The sequence below is a fragment of the Stegodyphus dumicola genome, chromosome 4 (assembly GCF_044657685.1).
Source record: "Stegodyphus dumicola isolate Sdum_Otavi_A_Nest chromosome 4, ASM4465768v1".
NCBI classification, from domain to species: Eukaryota; Metazoa; Arthropoda; class Arachnida; order Araneae; family Eresidae; genus Stegodyphus; species Stegodyphus dumicola.
The window spans coordinates 13,215,072-13,232,615 of record NC_140771.1 but is presented as its reverse complement, the minus strand read 5'-3'; the positions used below and the strand labels follow the sequence as shown (position 1 = coordinate 13,232,615).

The following is a 17,544-nucleotide window of genomic DNA, read 5'->3' as shown; positions in this document are numbered from 1 at the left end:
AATGGTGTTTATTTCCTGGCAAATTGTTACATTTGATAATCGCTGAATTTTGGTTCAAGAGTTACCCTCAGTTATTCTACAAATATTCAGTTTCAATTCTAACAAACTATACAATTATGTAATTATTATACAATTACTTTTACGAAAAAAATTTCAAACTTGTGCAAGCATGTCAACAAAATATAGTAGTAATAACGATGTTAATAACAATTACTGACACCCCCCCCAATTTTTTTTTTTTTAATTAAGATGTATTTAACCCATAATACATGTAAAAAAAATAACTATTTTTAACTTAAATTTTTCTTTTTAAACGTGTAATGGCTAAAAGAGTCTATTGTAAGCATTCAATTTCTTGTATACCTTAGCATATACATATTGCGTTTTTAGACCCTTTTCCTTAGCATCATCCTTCCACTCTGTCAACCATTTCTCAAAAAGAGGGTTTGGCTTGGGATATTTCTTTTTCTTTCGCTGCTTTAAATTAGTTTCCATACTAATTTACAAAGCGCGCACTTTTTAATATTGACAGTGGTTACAGTTAAATTTTTATTGTTAAGGCCCGTCTGCACGTAGCGATAGCTTCATATTATTTTAAGTTTTGAAAATTTTTGCATTGAATATTTGAGAAACTTGTAAATGTGAAATAAAAATATATGCAAACTATGATCTCTCACGAGCCGAATTAGAGCATTAAGATCACGCTGCAGTGCTTTAATCTAAAGCGCTTTAATATTTTCTTTATAGTATTTTAGTATTCAGATAATAGAACTTAAGCACTTTAAAATGTAAAAGCACTTGATAACTTTAAAGTGTAATGCAAGAGTGTCTAACCCTCGGCCCTTGGGGCCTCATGCAGCCTATACCTCTGATTGAGTCATTATTCCTCTGAGTGCTTTAATCTGCACAGTCTTTCATTGGAGGCAAATAACTATAATGGTGAAAATTGTTCGAAATGTAAGAATGGGATCTGCCCAAAAACTTTTTGACAGGGGGTTACAGACATCTTACATACGGAAAGACATAATAAAGATGCTAAGTCTGGTCCCGTTAGATCAGAAGAGTCACATTTTGGAGGCATTGAAACTGAATTTCAGGTGTATGAGATTTTTGGTACAGAAATACAAAGTACGGAAGATGAATTCAGACACAGGTTATCGGTTTTAGATAAAGACAGAATTTGTGGATTCATTCTAGTGGCGAAATCCAAACATGTAATCGCAGTGGCTAATCGCACCGACGGTGACCTACGTTTGCGCATGCGCACAACAGCCCAGGTACCAGCATTTTACGCCGATTTCCATAAGGCAAGTGGTAGCGAGAGCGAAGCAAGAGAATAATTTGGAAGTAATAATTATCATTTACAAAGACGAGGTCAATCTATATAGATGATAATGTTCAGGAAATGATTAGGTAAAATAGGGATTTAATGATGGTTCTAATTGCAAGCGAGGACGTGTGATTAGTTAAAATATCTTTAATGTATTGACAAAAAGGTTACAGAAAATACTTAAATTCTTTTATTTAACAAAGGAATTTTATGCAAACTTAGATTCTAGTCTTATAACATAGGACTGTCAGAATTTATTATTCAATAAGAAAACTTACTGAAAATTATAATATTCTTATGTATTCATCACTTTTTCAGTATCCACATATGTTTATAGGTTTAAATGCTATATTTCAAAATCAAAGTTATTTATGAAATAAAACCTTATAAAATCCGATAAATCATTTGTGTGTGAATATTTATAAATCTAAATCTCTTACATTAAATTATTTCTGTCTTTTAAATTACATCCCATTATTTATTTCAATTTAATTTATTAATGTGTTTGTACTAATATTTCAAAGTTCTGTGAAATACATTTTATGTCCTGAAAATGCCAAGTATTTCCATTAAATAATAAACAGTCATACAGAATTGTTAATAACCAGTATTCTATGATTATTTGTTCATTTAATAGTTGATTTAATCGCTTTTGACTTATTTCATGTCTAAATTTTCTACACAAAAATCCTCTGTCTAATTTTTGTTATCTTTTCTCGGACGAAAATTTTCAAAGAGTAATGAATTAAAGTCTTGATTGACAAGCAAAACACATCTTTGAAGCTAAATGTATTCTAAGAAGTCAAAAAATGTAAACAAGATTTTGTCCCCCTCCCCCCACAAATCAGTCATTTAACCTATTCCAACCGTTCAGAAAACGATAAAGAGTGCGTCCTAAAAATCTGCCCTTTTTTATATATACTTTAATAAAAGGAAATGCGTTCCTTCTTTTTATAAGAAAAGGAACCCTTCCATTTCCTTTCTAAACTTTTGAAAGTCGCCAACGCTTAAAAAATGATAAACTACGTCAAGGTAGTAACCCGCCTTTAAAAAGAAATATTCACTACATTTAGGCAGTTCGCATACGTAGAATCCATTCTTTTCGATTGGGTTCAAATGACGGATCTGACAGTTTAATGCGCATGCGTGGTTAATGTTGGTGCGAATAGCTTAAGCGGCTAATCGCACCCTGGTGGGAATAGCATCGGATAACAGGTAAGTCCCTCACTTCGAAAACATAAGATTAAAATTAATCATTCCGGCAGAGATATTCCAGATGTGGGATTGTTAATAGGAGCCGATTACTCTAGACAATTCGTGACAAGTATTATCATTGCAATCGACAAAAACCTTACTGCAGACACTGCAAGGCCTGGAGCAAAATCTTAGTACTCTGTCAACTGAGTTGAAATTTGAAGTTGGTTTCGATAGCATTATGAACGAAAACAACAGCAAAAGAAGGAAAATATTCTAGAAGGAAGTCCATTTGAAGAGTATCAGCAGATAATACACCAATGAAAAGATGTGCTAGTTCTAGAGTGAAGACTTTTGCCTCAGATCGCAATATTAGAAGATGATAAAAATTATTTTAATAACAAACTCAAAATTCCTGGCCTTTTTCAACTACAGTTATAATGATGATATAAATACTAAATTAAGAAGATTTTCAGCTATCTGTGAAGCTGTTGCTTTACCTGAAGGTAATGGGGCAAACATTTGAGCTACTAAAATAATTATTGAGCAGAAAACTATTACTCTTTCATCTCTGCCTTCATTTATAAAATCTGTGTTAAAAACTATTTAGAAATAAGAAATAATAATTTGCAGGAAGTATTCAAAGCATATGAAAAGCCTGCTATATCAAGACAAGAAGTTTTTATCATGAAAACCAACAAAGAGAAGACACCAGGAAAGGAGAATAAAAATAATTATCGCGCAATTAAAGAACGAATGTCTGAAATCATACAATCAAAAAGAAAATGCAAAAATGTATCTTTTCTTAAAATTCGTCTAACTACCTTAAAGGAAGGATTCAGATCTGATGTTGCCATCGCTTAAACAATGAATCTTCCTTCTAGAGGCTACGATGTCAAAACATTGCTGCAGAGGAAAGAGGGAGATCCCGACTGGTTTAGACGAGAATTACGTAGAAAAATGGCCTAGATATGAACTACCTCGTTCTACAGGTTATCTCGGCATTTCAGACTCAAGTGTTACGAAATCCAGATCATGCCATAAGTCCTAAAAGATCATTCCCACTGCAATCAACTCTAGGTAACCAGACTAATGCACGAAGAATAGTTGAACCACCTACTGAGTCTTCCATATCAGGCAGACCTAGAACCAGAGTTGGGCAATAAGAAAAGCAGCTGAACCTTTTAACCAAGTAAAGCGGTTGCACAGATAAGTAAATCAATTGCGGTTCAGTGGTTGAACCTCTGATTTTGCAAATTTAGAAACCTGCAAGAATGAAGGATATTCAGGAACGTGAATAAACCCAATATTTATAATTTAATTTAGCATGTTTGATATAATGTAAATATTTTGTGGCGACATTTTATTATTCATTTCTTTGAATTTCTAACTAAAAAAAAAAAAAAAAAAGAGAGAGAGACAGTTATTATAAAGAAAGTATTCTAGCCATGTTAATTAAAAAGATATTCGCTTCAAAGTTTGTTTCCATTCTTCCTCAATTCTTAAAAACAAACTAAGATATCAATCGATTTCAAATAACAGTTAGCACAGATAATAGCATTTAGGCACTTTATAGAGGTATCAATGATAATTCTTGATTCGATTGCAAACAGATTATTAATTGCAACAACCCTCTGGCATATACTTCCCCCAAAATGTCTTCTCGATTGATACGAGTCTTTAAACTATAAATCTACAGCCTTTGAATTATTCGCTCCGATTGATGGGAAACTTTCCACTACCTCTCTTGCTCTGGAATCAATGGCAATTGCGTGTACTAAATATTGGAATTTGTTTTCAGGAGCAACATCATCATCTTTATGAGTGTGTTAAAATTGATTTAAAAAAAGGCATCCGCTTTTTTAAATTTTCGCATAATTATCTGAACTTTAATTTAGGCAAAGTTAGCTTTTTCTTCGAACTACTGGTTTCTAAAATTGGTTGAAAAATAATACTTTGGTTTTGAACCTAAGCTTGCAAGATAAACTCTCTTTAGACTCTTGAAATTGATGTCTTTTTCAACTACAGTTCTTTCTTTGCATTTCTACGACAGTAAATTCATCGCTTTTTATTCTAATTATTCATATATAGCTATTATTCAGTCATAACCTGAAAACATAATTATTTTTCATTTCATATTATTCACTCATATTTTTCATTCCCAGAACAAGAAGATGAGCATTATAATTCTTTTATTTATTTGAATCGTTTTATTATTTTATTCTCAGTAAGGCTAGGTATTTTAAAGGCTTATGATACTGCCAGTAAGAAGGGAAGTATTCTTTTAGGAGTGAGGATCTGATTTTCCAAATGTGCTGAATAAAGATTTGACGTTTTACCTGTTGCAGTAAACAGTGACGGTCTATGTGTTTCTTCACCTTGGATTATTTGTTTATTGCCCCCTTAGATATCTTTATTCTAAGATTTCTACATAAATTTTTGACTAAAAATTGAAAATGTTTATCACCAAAAAGGGCAAAAATGTAGTCTTGTATACAAAATTGAGATGCCTGAGTCATTTTAAGTTTACAAAAATATTTAACTACAGCAGACAGTAATTTATTCCTTACGCTGTTATCAACTGATCTATATATACTTTCGTTAGCTAATTTATTGTTTAATCAATGACTAATTTCATGCTTAATCAAAAGTCCTTCAAAAATTAGCAAACAACCTCTGTATTCTAATTATGACGGTGAAATTTGTGAGGTTCCTTTAATTTGAATAACCAGTTATTTTATGTTTTGAATCTGCAGTGGCACCTCCTTCTCTCCTTTTTCCCGCCAGAATGCAAACTATTTCGCGTGTACTTAAGTGAGAGTTTGAGATTGCTAAGACAGAGAGTGTTCTGTCGCTAGTGACCAAGTTACTAGGTTAGCTACTTTAGATAATCCAACTTTGGAAGTCAAACAACAAAAATCAGCGTTATATTTACAAAATTTTGTAAATATAACGCTGATTTTTGTTGTTTGATTTCTGAATTAGTATTTATTCGGCGTGTTATTGTGTCTTAATCCAACTTTGCTTTATGATTGTCCACAGATGAAATCCATGCCGGTGAAGTTTTGAGCCAACTTCGCATTGAATTGCTTTGTAGCCTTTAAAAATTAGTTTATTTAAATTTAAACTTTACATTTGGCTTCCTGATTTTTGAGTTTCCCGCCATAAATGCTTGCGGAGGGTCTTCTGTTGTGTACCTGTTGTGGCGGGTGGCGTTCGGAACCCCGAGGACAAATGTCCGGAATCGACCGCGTATCGGAAGGAGACCTGGCGTTTGATCTAAGACGGCCCGAACGCCGGTTCCTAACCCGGGACGATGTCCGGCATCGGCTGGAAACCACTGTAAGCGGCGTGAACCGTGCGCGGGAGATCGTCATAAGCAGTGGCGGAAGGCAGGAGACTCGGCGTTTGGTCGATGGGCAGGGACTGTGGGAATGGCTTCAGGCTTGCCTGTTTGCGTTTCCCACAGCTCAGCGTCAGCCTCCTCGTGGCCCCACTGGAAAGTATACGGTGCCTTGGTCCAGGCCTTGGCTCTTATAGGCTAATGAGGCTAAGCAAACCAATCCAATGGGATCGACTGGTGGGAATTTCCGGAACCGACCATTTATGGGAGGAGACCCGGGGTTCTCCCAGACCACTGGCTGGACTTGTGTTCTGCCAGCTTCGATTTGTTGGGTATATAATCAGACTTCACAGGACTAGAACCATAGGTCCATCCTATGGTAGGCGCGGGCTTGGCAGGGGCCGTACTGGTACTGTCGTGTCCGTTGTCTTCGCTGTGGGGGCGCTCTCATGTAGATATTAAGCGCTGTGCCGGGGGGACGGCTCCCCGCGCAGCCCTCAGTGTGATGGACTGTGGCGATGAATATGAGAAGTCCCTGCCGGCTTCTCGGTGGGTTGACATCCCGCCGGCACAGTCGTCCAAGGGATGCTGTGGAATCATGTTAAGGCGCTCTAGAAGCTGCCAGGTAATGTAGCCTGACTTGGTGTTAATGTGTACCTATTGTAATGGATGTAAACGATAAGCGATAAGTGGCTTATCGTTTACATCGATTATAACAGTGAGAAGTTACCGAAGAGAGTTACACTTCAAAAAATTAGATGTTTCTCGAAATTACCAAAATATAATAAAAAATTTTAAAGAACAAGTGTGCTTTAGATTCGAGTTTAATGATATTTTTATCCTGAACCGTTTTATCAATATACTGACGAAAACATGTACACCGATAAACTGATGAAAATTTAGCAATAAAAGAAATTAAATTACCCACATATTAACGATTTTTTTCAAACCGCATTACTCACCAAATACGCAATAAATCATACTTTTGATGAATATGGATGTTCTTAAGAAAACTCGTTTCCTATGAATCAGTCTGCTAATGTTCTTTCCACTGTACTATGCAAACGTAATGTCCATCAGGTCATCCCGTCCTTCTACTTGGTCTTTAGGAAATGACTTCATGCCTAAAGACTTTTACTTTTCAACTTATTTATTTGTTACATAAAATGAGACACCGAGAAGCATTATAAACGTATTGTGATATGTGGCCTAAGCCTCATTCCCAAAAGGAAACTCCTGTGTTTAACCTGTTTCAGCCTGCCAATCTGTAGAATTTGATTGGCATTTTTCATGCCTCAAGGACTTATATTACAACTATGCACAATACTGAGATAGCACTTCTTTTCTATGAAATAAAATCGAATTTTTTCTAAAATGGCAAGACGATTTTTTCCATAGACTGAGTTTATGCCTGAGATCATTTCACAGTGTCAAGTTTTCTTAAAATCGCAGTGGATGTTTTTTAAAGCAGGTCTTAAAATTTTAATTCCATATTGTCCATTTGTAAGATTCTAGCTAAATTAAAGTTACTTTGCCAAGTTCAAACTGTATCAATGACAAGACGTGTGAAGGATGAAAAGACTTCTATTCGACTGAAGAAGTAATTTACAGACGGCACTTCTAGTGCTTACAAACTTAACCAATACTTTTGACGGCAATTCAGAATAGAAATATAAAATTGAAACCAAGTTAAATAATCAGCCGAAGTTGCACAGTAGTATAGCCCTACCATTGACGTAATAAACCGGCAATTAAAATGCATGGCTGTAAAATAGCAAACTTAAACACTAGCAAAACAACATGGCCGAACGGTAGAACAAATTCTGTTTGAAGTTCCAAGTTCCTCTTTATGCCGCGATTAGCGTGCATATTTGCATGCTTTGTTCCGGCAGTCATGAGATAGATGCTGCTATGACTGCTGGAAGTGAAGAAATGCTTGAGCTGGGCCGTGCAGGACAGCTAAAGTGGAGAAGGGGTGTGACCATACCACTTGAGCATCGAAATGACATCTGATTGGTGCTAAACATTTGGTCTGAAAATATGACATAAATGCAAAATACAGGGAAAAATATAAGATGAAATCAAAATAAATACATCGAAAACAATCATCTTGGTTAAATATTCAGTATTAATTTAGAAGTGAAACAACAAAATCAGCGTTATACTTTCAAATTTTCACAGGACTAGTTTCCATGGTTTTACGGAACCATCATCCTCAGCTGCAAAACGAGATAAGATATAATGATTAAATAAGATAATATAAGAAAGACTGGACAGGAGTCAAACTACTGGCGCCATATGTTGATAAAACCAGAACTGAAACATAATTTCTTTAAAGGCTGAAGGCAAAGATGAATTGGAATTAGGGTCGTTAACTAGAACAGAAAGATTTTTTTGAATGTGAAATACCTCTAGAAAATCCAGTTCACCAATGGAAGATGTTTTTTGAATAATTTTGGCTGCATAAAAATTTAAAGTGTGATTTTCGGACCAAGAATGCTGGGCAACAGAAGACTTCTGTGTTTCCTTTTTTCTAACATATGCCTCATGTTCTTAACGCGAAATTTTGAAACTCTCGTAGTTTGACCAACGATTAAAACTAGTCAAAACAAGAGCCTTGTATTTGATAGACAAAGAGACAAGCTATTCCTTCAAAAGTGTAATTGAAATTAATTTTGACAGAGATTAAAATCAAACATCTTACAAGCTGAACCTATGAAAAAGCAGAAGAATGAATATAATTTACATGTTCTCTTAAATTTTAACTGTATGATTAAAGTATGCGGATTTGATGATGGATGAAAATCTATTTTCAGCACTTTTCGAATAAATTGTTTTATCTCACGAATACTTTGAATATTTTTCCTACAACAAGCAGATTTTGTAACTGATAAACAACAGTATATAGGAAATGTTTTTAAGACAGTTCTTCAACATTTAATGGTTGTTTTTTGTAAATGAATTTCAGAATTAGAAGAGACCGAAGATACAGGGTGTTTATAAAGCCTCTATACATTTTTGAGAAATATGTTCTACTTTCAATTTTTTCGGGGGCGATCGGAAAAATTGCTATTAACTGCGGAAAGAATAGCCATTGTTTGTGCCGTACACGTGGATTAACATATCAACAGGTGCAAAAGTACTTCGCCCGCAAATTCAGAAAACCAACCCCTATCAGAGCAGCTATTAAACCTTGGTAAACAAATTCAAGCGAACTGGTAGTGTTAAAGATGAAACCCTTCTAGGAGACTTTCGATAACGCCACAAGCTGAGCAAAGCATACAAGAAGCGATTACGCGCAGCCCCCCCCCCCAGGCTACACGAAGACTCAGCTGGGAACTCGGTCTTTTACATAGTACTACTGTTTGGAAAACTCGAGGCTGTCATTTGAACAAGGATGGCTCCATACTCAAACTGTGCATAAGCTTGAAGCCGAGCACTATGTATGCAGCTCGGCAAGCTATGTGTTATGATTTATTGAAAACAGTGGATAATGAGAACTTAATGGGAAATGTTCTCTTTAGCGACGAAGCCACATTCCATCTCAGCGGTTATGCTAATAGGCATAGTTGCCGAATGAGGGATGCTGAACAACCAAACGTGCTATACAAATCTCAGGGTGACACACCAAAATTTAATGTATGGATTGGAATAACTAAGCTCTGTGGGCCTTTCATGTTTGTAGAAAGGACCATCACTGGAGAAATTTATCTCGATATGTTTCAACAATATTTCGAGCCACAGTTAGTATCAGATGACATTATTGATACTGTTGTCTACCAACAAGATGAGCCACCTCTCCATTTTGCCATTATTGTGCGTAATTAATGAAACTTTTCCTCATAGCTGGTTTGCTTGTAGCTCTCAACGGCTTTGAATTTTACAGTCACCACACTTAACTCCCCTGGACTTTTTCGTATAGGGTTTTGACAAGTCTGAAGAGTACCGAGTGAAGACTAGCAGCATTGAACAACGGAAACAGTGAATTATGGCTGCAGCAGCTGAAATTTCACCAATAACTTCACAGAAGGTGTTCCGGAGTTAGTGGAATGGTGGCAATTGTGCCTAGATACTCAGGGGGACCATGTTGAATCATACTAATTTAGCGTTCTATCATGCTGCATTTTAATGTAAATAACTTACTTTTCAGAATAAAGCTTGTTTAAGCAAAAATGTATAGAGACGTTATAAACACGCTGTATATATGAGCCACTCGTAACTTTAATTCGAATGCTTCCATTATTCATTTCGAAGATATTAGAGTATGTAACTTATTCAACATTTTGAAGCTTTGTCAGCATTCATTTGAATTCTTTGGGTAACTTTAGATCTATTGTGACGTAAATTCAGATAAAATTCTGCAACACGTAAAGATGCCACCTAAAAATTCTTAGTATTCCTCTATGAATGCCCTGTTTTCCCATGTTGATAGATTGTACCAAGAGAATAACGCATTTTTTTTATGTATAAGTGCCAAAGACCTGAAATCACTAAGACTTCAAGACATTCTAATTCCTTCCTCGTTAACTACTGGAGTTAAACCGAAATGAGTATTTAATAGATTTGATGAAGTGAAATAGAAATAGAAGAGATGAAATAGAAAATGAAATGAGATAGAGATCACCAGAACTTGAACCAAAGTCCACCTGCGAAGACATGAACGGTTATACCGCTCGCGGGAGAAATACATCGTTAAAAATATCTGTATAAAGAGAAATTTAAATGCATATGCATATGTGTTTATACACACATAACACTTCGCGTAATAAACGCGCTTTTGCCATTTTGAAGTGATAAGTTAAATAAGGGGACTCCCAAAAACATAATAGCATTAACATTTATTAATTCTTGAATAATGTTGAACAAATATTGTCAAATAATTGTTAAGTATGTATTATAAGGTATTTCTCAAACTTCTCTAGCGTGCCTTCGTGGTGTAGTGGTCAACACGCTGGGCCGGTATTCCAGATGTCCGTGGTTCGATTCCCGGCGAAGGCGGTTGCATATTTTTCATCTTTTCTGCTTCCAATTAACCTAATGACTCTACAATGTGTGTGAAAACAAAAAGGAAAATTTTGCTTTTAATGGAGGAAACATGCACTGCTTGTATGTCAAAAACTGTACGTTCTAAACTTCTGAATTATATATTTGTCAGCGCAATAAACTATATTCATTATAGTTTTAATTTTACGAATGAATATTTTACGACAAATATCTTCATTTTTAAATACCTGAGTAATTTGTAATATTAAATGTATGCATGTTATTGAAATTTACACCAAAAGCCAATGCTTTCTTCATAATTTTAAACTACATTATCCCTGCAATAGATATAATTTCTTTCCTATTAAGTACTCTTAAACAAAATTGAGCCCCCCCCCCAAAAAAAAGGCTTCAAATTTTAAATCCAAAGGAGCTTTTTTTTAACGTTTTCTGTGTTACCTTTATTTATTTAACATCATGTGCTACGTACTCAAACTATCAAATTCAGTTCAACAGCAATATCACAAATTGATTTTAATATCTTTAGAATTTCCGATACAAAGTTTCGCGCGCTGCAGATAATTTTTTCTTTTCGTACAGTGTTGCCATTGCTCGCTTTGAAATCATTTAGTTTTTTAATCAAAAGTTCGTTCAAGTGTTACAATATCTTAAATCGATAATAAAACAAATTTCAAATTCAAATTAGGGCTTCCACATGCCCATATTCTATGGAAGATTACGTTATTCAAATTTCGATGGCTCTAGATACCGTTGTTTTATCACAATTCGAGAAGAATTTATACAAATTCTTCATTATTTGATTTCTTTAAATATAAAACAGGGCGATAATATTTGGTGGCAACGATTTGAAAAGTGACACAGCCTTTTAAAGATTTCGACCCAAAATGCCAAAACGAATTTAATAGTCCTTCAGGGCAAATTGCTCCTTTGGACTAAAAAGAATAAAACGTTATCACCTATACGCTGCATTTTTCAAGAAATGCAAAATCATCAGCGGTTATTATATTCATCTTTAGTGTAATATTAAGAATAAGTTTGATACCTAAAATGAACTTATTTTTGAGCTAATTTCTGTATAATTTGGTTTTAGTTCTTCATTAAATAACGAAGAAGCTGAAATTTGTAGATTAAAGAGTACCAGAAATACCCATTCCCTTTGCAGTTTACTTAGAAGCAATGTAATTTAAATCCTTGATCAGAATATTAGGGATATGTTGCTATTTCTCAGAAGGTACCGAATTACAATAAAACGAGATACTCTTCCTTTACTGAGAGATCAGTCACTCTCATCATTTTGATTTCTTTATTGTTTAGTGACTCATGTCTCATCAAGCGTGGGAATGTCTGGATATACGAGAGGGGTTGCACTAATTTTTAAACTAACGGATTCTATTGGCGAAATTCCAGGCAAACAGAACTAGCAGTAAAAAAACATTGAAGAATTAAAGATGATAGTTAAAGAACTTTATTAAAAACTTGTTTTAGAAAGCCACTAAAATTCTAATATACTTATGCACTAAAGAAATAATGCACTAATATACTTATGCACTAATGAATAGTCTTAAAATTATTTTCAAAATATATCTATTAGAGTTGATATCAAAATTACGATCATTATAAGATATTCGTTTAAGAATACACATATATTTCATTCACTCCCAGATCTGTTTAAAAATTTATTTAGTATAGGTAATTATTACTTATTTAGGCGATCTTTTATTAAATTGTTTGAATACTCCCCTCTGTGTGAAAGAAATAAAAAATGTAAATGTGTCAACAATTGGTTTGGTTTATGTGATTACGGTAAAACCTCGAAGGAGATCTGCCTAAGGGAAGGAATGCTTTCGTGGAGAATTTTTCTAGAGGAAATTAGCTCGTTTGGGCGTTACGCATGGGGAAGGCCGCAGGAGGCGCTCATGCGGCCGGCCTCGAATCTCGAACCGAACTACCAGTATTTAGCGATTTTACCGTTCGGCTGCTGGTGGGCCCTCTCAATCTATTTTATGTGGATTATTGGAAGAGTACTTTACATTTAGCTATTGATAGATGTGATTTTTTGCCATTTTTCATTTGCCATATAAATTTGATAATTCTTTTGGTTATTACTATACAATCAAATAGTCTTTGTATCATTACTTCTTAACAAGATAGGTAATGTAATATACGTACATTACCTATCATATATATATATATATTTTAACAAACATGTATATACGTAAAAAAGCAAATTTAAAATTAAAATAATTAAAAAATGTGCAAACAAATAAAAGATTTAATTTTCGAACTAATCTACAATATCATTTAAATTCAAATAGCATAATTAAATCAAGTGCAAAATCAAACCATGAAAAAAAATTCACCAATTTAGCAAATTTAATTTTTTTTTTTTTTTTTTTTTTTTTAATGCATAAGTGAATGACTGTTGAGCAGGCAGGAGACAGACTTATCAAAGGGAAGTTGCCTCCAAACCTAACTCTCAAATCATTCAATTCGTGTTTCGTCATTCATGCAGGGAAGGGTAAAAGTCAAAACCAAAAGTAAAGTGAAGAATGTCCAAAAAGAAATACCAATTAAGCGGTACCTTAAGAAATTAGTAATTAAAAATTAAAGGTCCAAAAGGGAAAAACCAATAATGAAATATTTTGAGAAATAAGCAATGTAAAGTCAGTATTAACTTAAATTTTTTAAAAAATGAAATTTCCAGAAAAATTAATTTAGAAACCAAAATTTTAGAAACCCTTGTCTACAGAAACCTCCCCGACACGAATATGCATATCAATCAAGAAGAACATATCATATATATATACGTATATTACCTGTCATATACGTATGTGTGTGTGCAATATATTTAGTAGCAAGAATTTTTGATGGCATAGAAGTGCTGATCCATAATGACTAGGAAGTTGGAGGCGAATGCAGATTAAATATTCAGTTTGTTTGTTCACATGTTACGGCTACACTAAGGTGACCGGATTTTAACATTGGTAAAGCGGGGACACCATTGACCGGGGGGGGGAGTTCTTGATTAAAAATTTGGTTTACATAGAGCAACTAAAATTTTCATAGAACCCAAAAATAGTGTTGCAATATATTTTTTTAATTTCAACATAAGTACAATTTACAATTTTTTTTCTTTAAGAAATTCTGTATACTATTATTTTATTATTTGGCATATTTCTCATTTGAGTGGTTTTTTTTTTTTTTTATTTTTATTATTATTATTAAACTGCTGTCGTTGTTTAAAAGGTCATGAAGCTTTCCACAAGAATTTGTTAAATTATATTTCACATATAAAATGGCTTTCAAAGTGTCAACACTTAATTGTGATTTTTCTGATGTCCACACTTAATTTTACCGTAGAAAAAACGCGTTCAGTTCCAGGATTAGTTCCTGGTAAGGACAGCGCGTATTTCTCAGTTTTTAGTGCATTATTGTAGGGAACAGGGTTTGCTTCAAAATGATGAAAAATTTCTAACCATTTGTTTTCTATTGTGATTTTTGCTGATGCCCAAGATTTAATCTTTTTCTTATCAATATACTTTTTTAATAATCCTTCCTCATTAAAAACATCATTTTAGGAAATATTGCTATATGGGAAATTTTCAGTAATATGATCGAATGGTTTTTGCACATTCCAATTAAATACTTGTTTTAATGTAACCCAATTAAAATAAATGTTTAGTGTCATTGTAAAGTACCGTCCACTTATCTAAATAATCTATGCAGTTACTATAGAACTTTTTAATGTGATTCATGATATCTGCACAATTTATTGCACCTTGATCTTCTAGCTGGCTTACATTATTACGGAAAGTTAAAGGAAGAAATAACAACATCTATTTGCACTGAGTTATTTCAATAAAATTCTATGTCATATGATTCTTAAATAATTATGATGATGTAATTGGAACTAAATCTCAACCAGCCAATAGCAATTTTACAGCAATATTAACTGTCCAAACAAAATGCTTTGAATACCAAAACTAACTCAGTCTGGCTTGAGATTTCATCCTGAACATTACGCATTTCTAACATTCTCTAACTGCTCTTGACAATGAAATTTTAAATTATTAACTTCATTTGCTACTCCGATTACCGAAATTTTGTCATCTGAAATAAGTTTTACAGCGTTTTGAAAAAAAGCTTCTTGATTGTGTACAAACTCTAGCCAAATTTTTGAAGATTCTTTTTCATCGAGCACAGTGTATATATAACCATAAGAATATATTTTACCGTGCTTCTAAAAATCGGGACTTTTTTAAAACGTCGCAGGACGCGGGACAAATTGTTAAAAATCGGGACTGTCCCCCCAAAAGCGGGACGTCTGGTCTATGCACAAGTCGGCACATTAAATGTTCCTGTTCCAAAAGGCTTACATTTTTGATAACTTTGTAAAGAGAAAGCAGCAGCAGACAGACAGGGACCAAAGCGTGGAAAGCAAGTGCGTAATGTTCAGGATGAAATCTCAAGTCAGCCTGAGTTAGTTTTGGTTTTCAAAGCATTTTGTTTGGACAGTTAATATTGCTGTAAAATTAATATTGGCTGGTTGAGTTTTAGTTCCATTTACATCATCATAATAACGTAAGAATCATATGACATAGAATTTTCTCGAAATGACGCAGTGCAAATAGATGTTGTTATTTTTAGAATAGAGAAGGGAAATTAATTTACGCTGCTAATTTAATTTTTTACATATTCTTTATTTTCTTACATACATATATATATATATATATATCAAGCAAAGCAGTAATAACAATTTTTAAAAAACCAATTTTGGTCTAGAAAACATCTTGCGCAATATGCTGCAAAATAAGTAAAATATAAAAATTGTAGTAAGCTCGCCTAAAAGTTACCAAGAGCTGCTGCTCCAAAAGGTTTAACACGTTTTCAAAAAATTAATACACATGAAAATCAAATCATATCATTAGACATGTAAAACATTAATAAAATTAAAAACAGAAAAAGTTAAAAAGTAAGCGGAAAATGGTAAATTAGCCCAATTCGACTTCCAAACAGGCTTTTCAAGGGAAATTTCATTTATTTGAACGTCGAATCAAGCTAACCCCATTACGCATTTCGCCGAAACAGACAACTGAAACTTTTTAGCTAAAAATTTTTTTAAAATTTAGACAAAGTGTCTTGGAAATTTTAATAGTCTCAATTCTCTGTTCCAATTTCCCGACGCGTCCGCTCAGAATGACACATTAAGGTGTTAAAATATGTTAATCAAAACCTAAACTTCCTAAATCTAGAATAAAATTAAAATTAAAATCAAAAACGAAAATAAATAGCGATGAGCTATTAGTCCTAAAAATACAAAAACATACGGGCTGGGCCTGCATATATATACTATATTTTAAAGAATTTTTTATAATATGTTTAATATAATACTTATGTTTTTTTGTTTATTGCATACATGAACATAAATAAAATTAACTTATCTGTATATACAAGATACAACATAGTTGATGCTCACAACTTTGAGAAGATATAAGTGATAGAAGACCGCGAAAGTGAAAACTGTTATACTACATTCTGTGGCAGAATGCTTAAATGTGAAAGCGAAACAGATCCGTGCGACAGTCTTGTTTATAGCTGCAAAGCTGTTTTTTCATTGATTCCTAAATCTCCACTTATTGCAACACTTCCATTGTCAGCAGTGGCCTTTAAAATACTCAGAAATTTCTTTAAATCCATAGAATAACTGCAATGCTATTTTTTAGCCATTGCCAATGCCCAAAATGAAACTAAGAGAAAGCAGGCCGAATGAATGTTATCCAAATGAATGTTACCTTACATCTTATGTACACCAAAAATGTATTCTTGAAATTCTGATCATATTGATGAAGAAATATGTATTAAAATAGGATCCTAAGATCAGAGTTACATTTAAGGGTATTCTGTATAAAAGGTAGCAATAAATAAGCTGAGAAGGATTTTCGAACTTCAAAATCTTACGGAAATTTAAGATGTTTGATCTTGCCAGTGAATTATGAAAATTAATTGTAGTTACAAAATGCGAAGACTGTTCGAAAACCATTACACAAAGTTTGGTTAAATCTTCTGGCTACTCAGACCCTTCTTCAGTAGAACAAATGCGGTGAAATTTGGTTGTTGACTTGCAATTAAACACCCAGACGGTCAAATTAAATAAACTCAAATTCATTATTCAACCAACATTATACACTTGCAGTTTTCAAGCTGAACAAAGTGCAATAGTTTATTCTAGCACAAAAGGTTCTTGGACTCATTCAGAAGGGTTTAAAGATATGCATATCAGAAGCTCTTTTTTTCATTATAAATCCATACTTCTTTCTTTAATCAATTCAGATATTCATTAAATATAATCTAACTTCCTAGAAGCAGCAAGATTGTGTCTGGGATCAAATTATGTTGCATCACGAGCCGTATTCGAAATAATGCCTGTCTTAAATAAGTAAACTAAAACCCTACTTTCAAAGCAATGAACTCGGGATAAAGTTGCCAACACCTTTCTCCCAAGCACCTTTATGAAAGTTTTTTTTTCCCAAAGTAAAATCTGATCTGCATAAATGAAGGGCCCATTTATGCCGCGGCACTCACGAAAAGGCTTCTGTTTCTCGGCGAAAGTGGCCGACTTGCGTAAAGATGTCGCCATCTATATGAGAGAAGGCATCCCATCCACTCGACCACC

General features: G+C 33.8%; 1 protein-coding gene across 4 annotated transcripts in view; it reads right to left on the bottom strand.

Moving 5' to 3' along the window:
* The window catches only part of mus81 (mus81 structure-specific endonuclease subunit), a 53,706-nt gene extending 53,156 nt beyond the window's left edge, over positions 1-550 (bottom strand). For 2 of the 4 annotated variants that reach the window (XR_015040583.1, XM_085814574.1), the window contains exon 1: positions 364-549. Coding sequence is in view for 3 of the 4 variants with exons in the window: in XM_085814574.1 (XP_085670700.1) it covers positions 364-495 (132 nt within the window). In the remaining variant the exon portion in view is untranslated. Of the gene's footprint in view, positions 1-363 lie in introns of all 4 variants that reach the window. The other 2 variants (XM_035360709.2, XM_035360708.2) reach the window with 1 other exon arrangement.
* Positions 551-17,544: the final 16,994 nt, after the last annotated feature.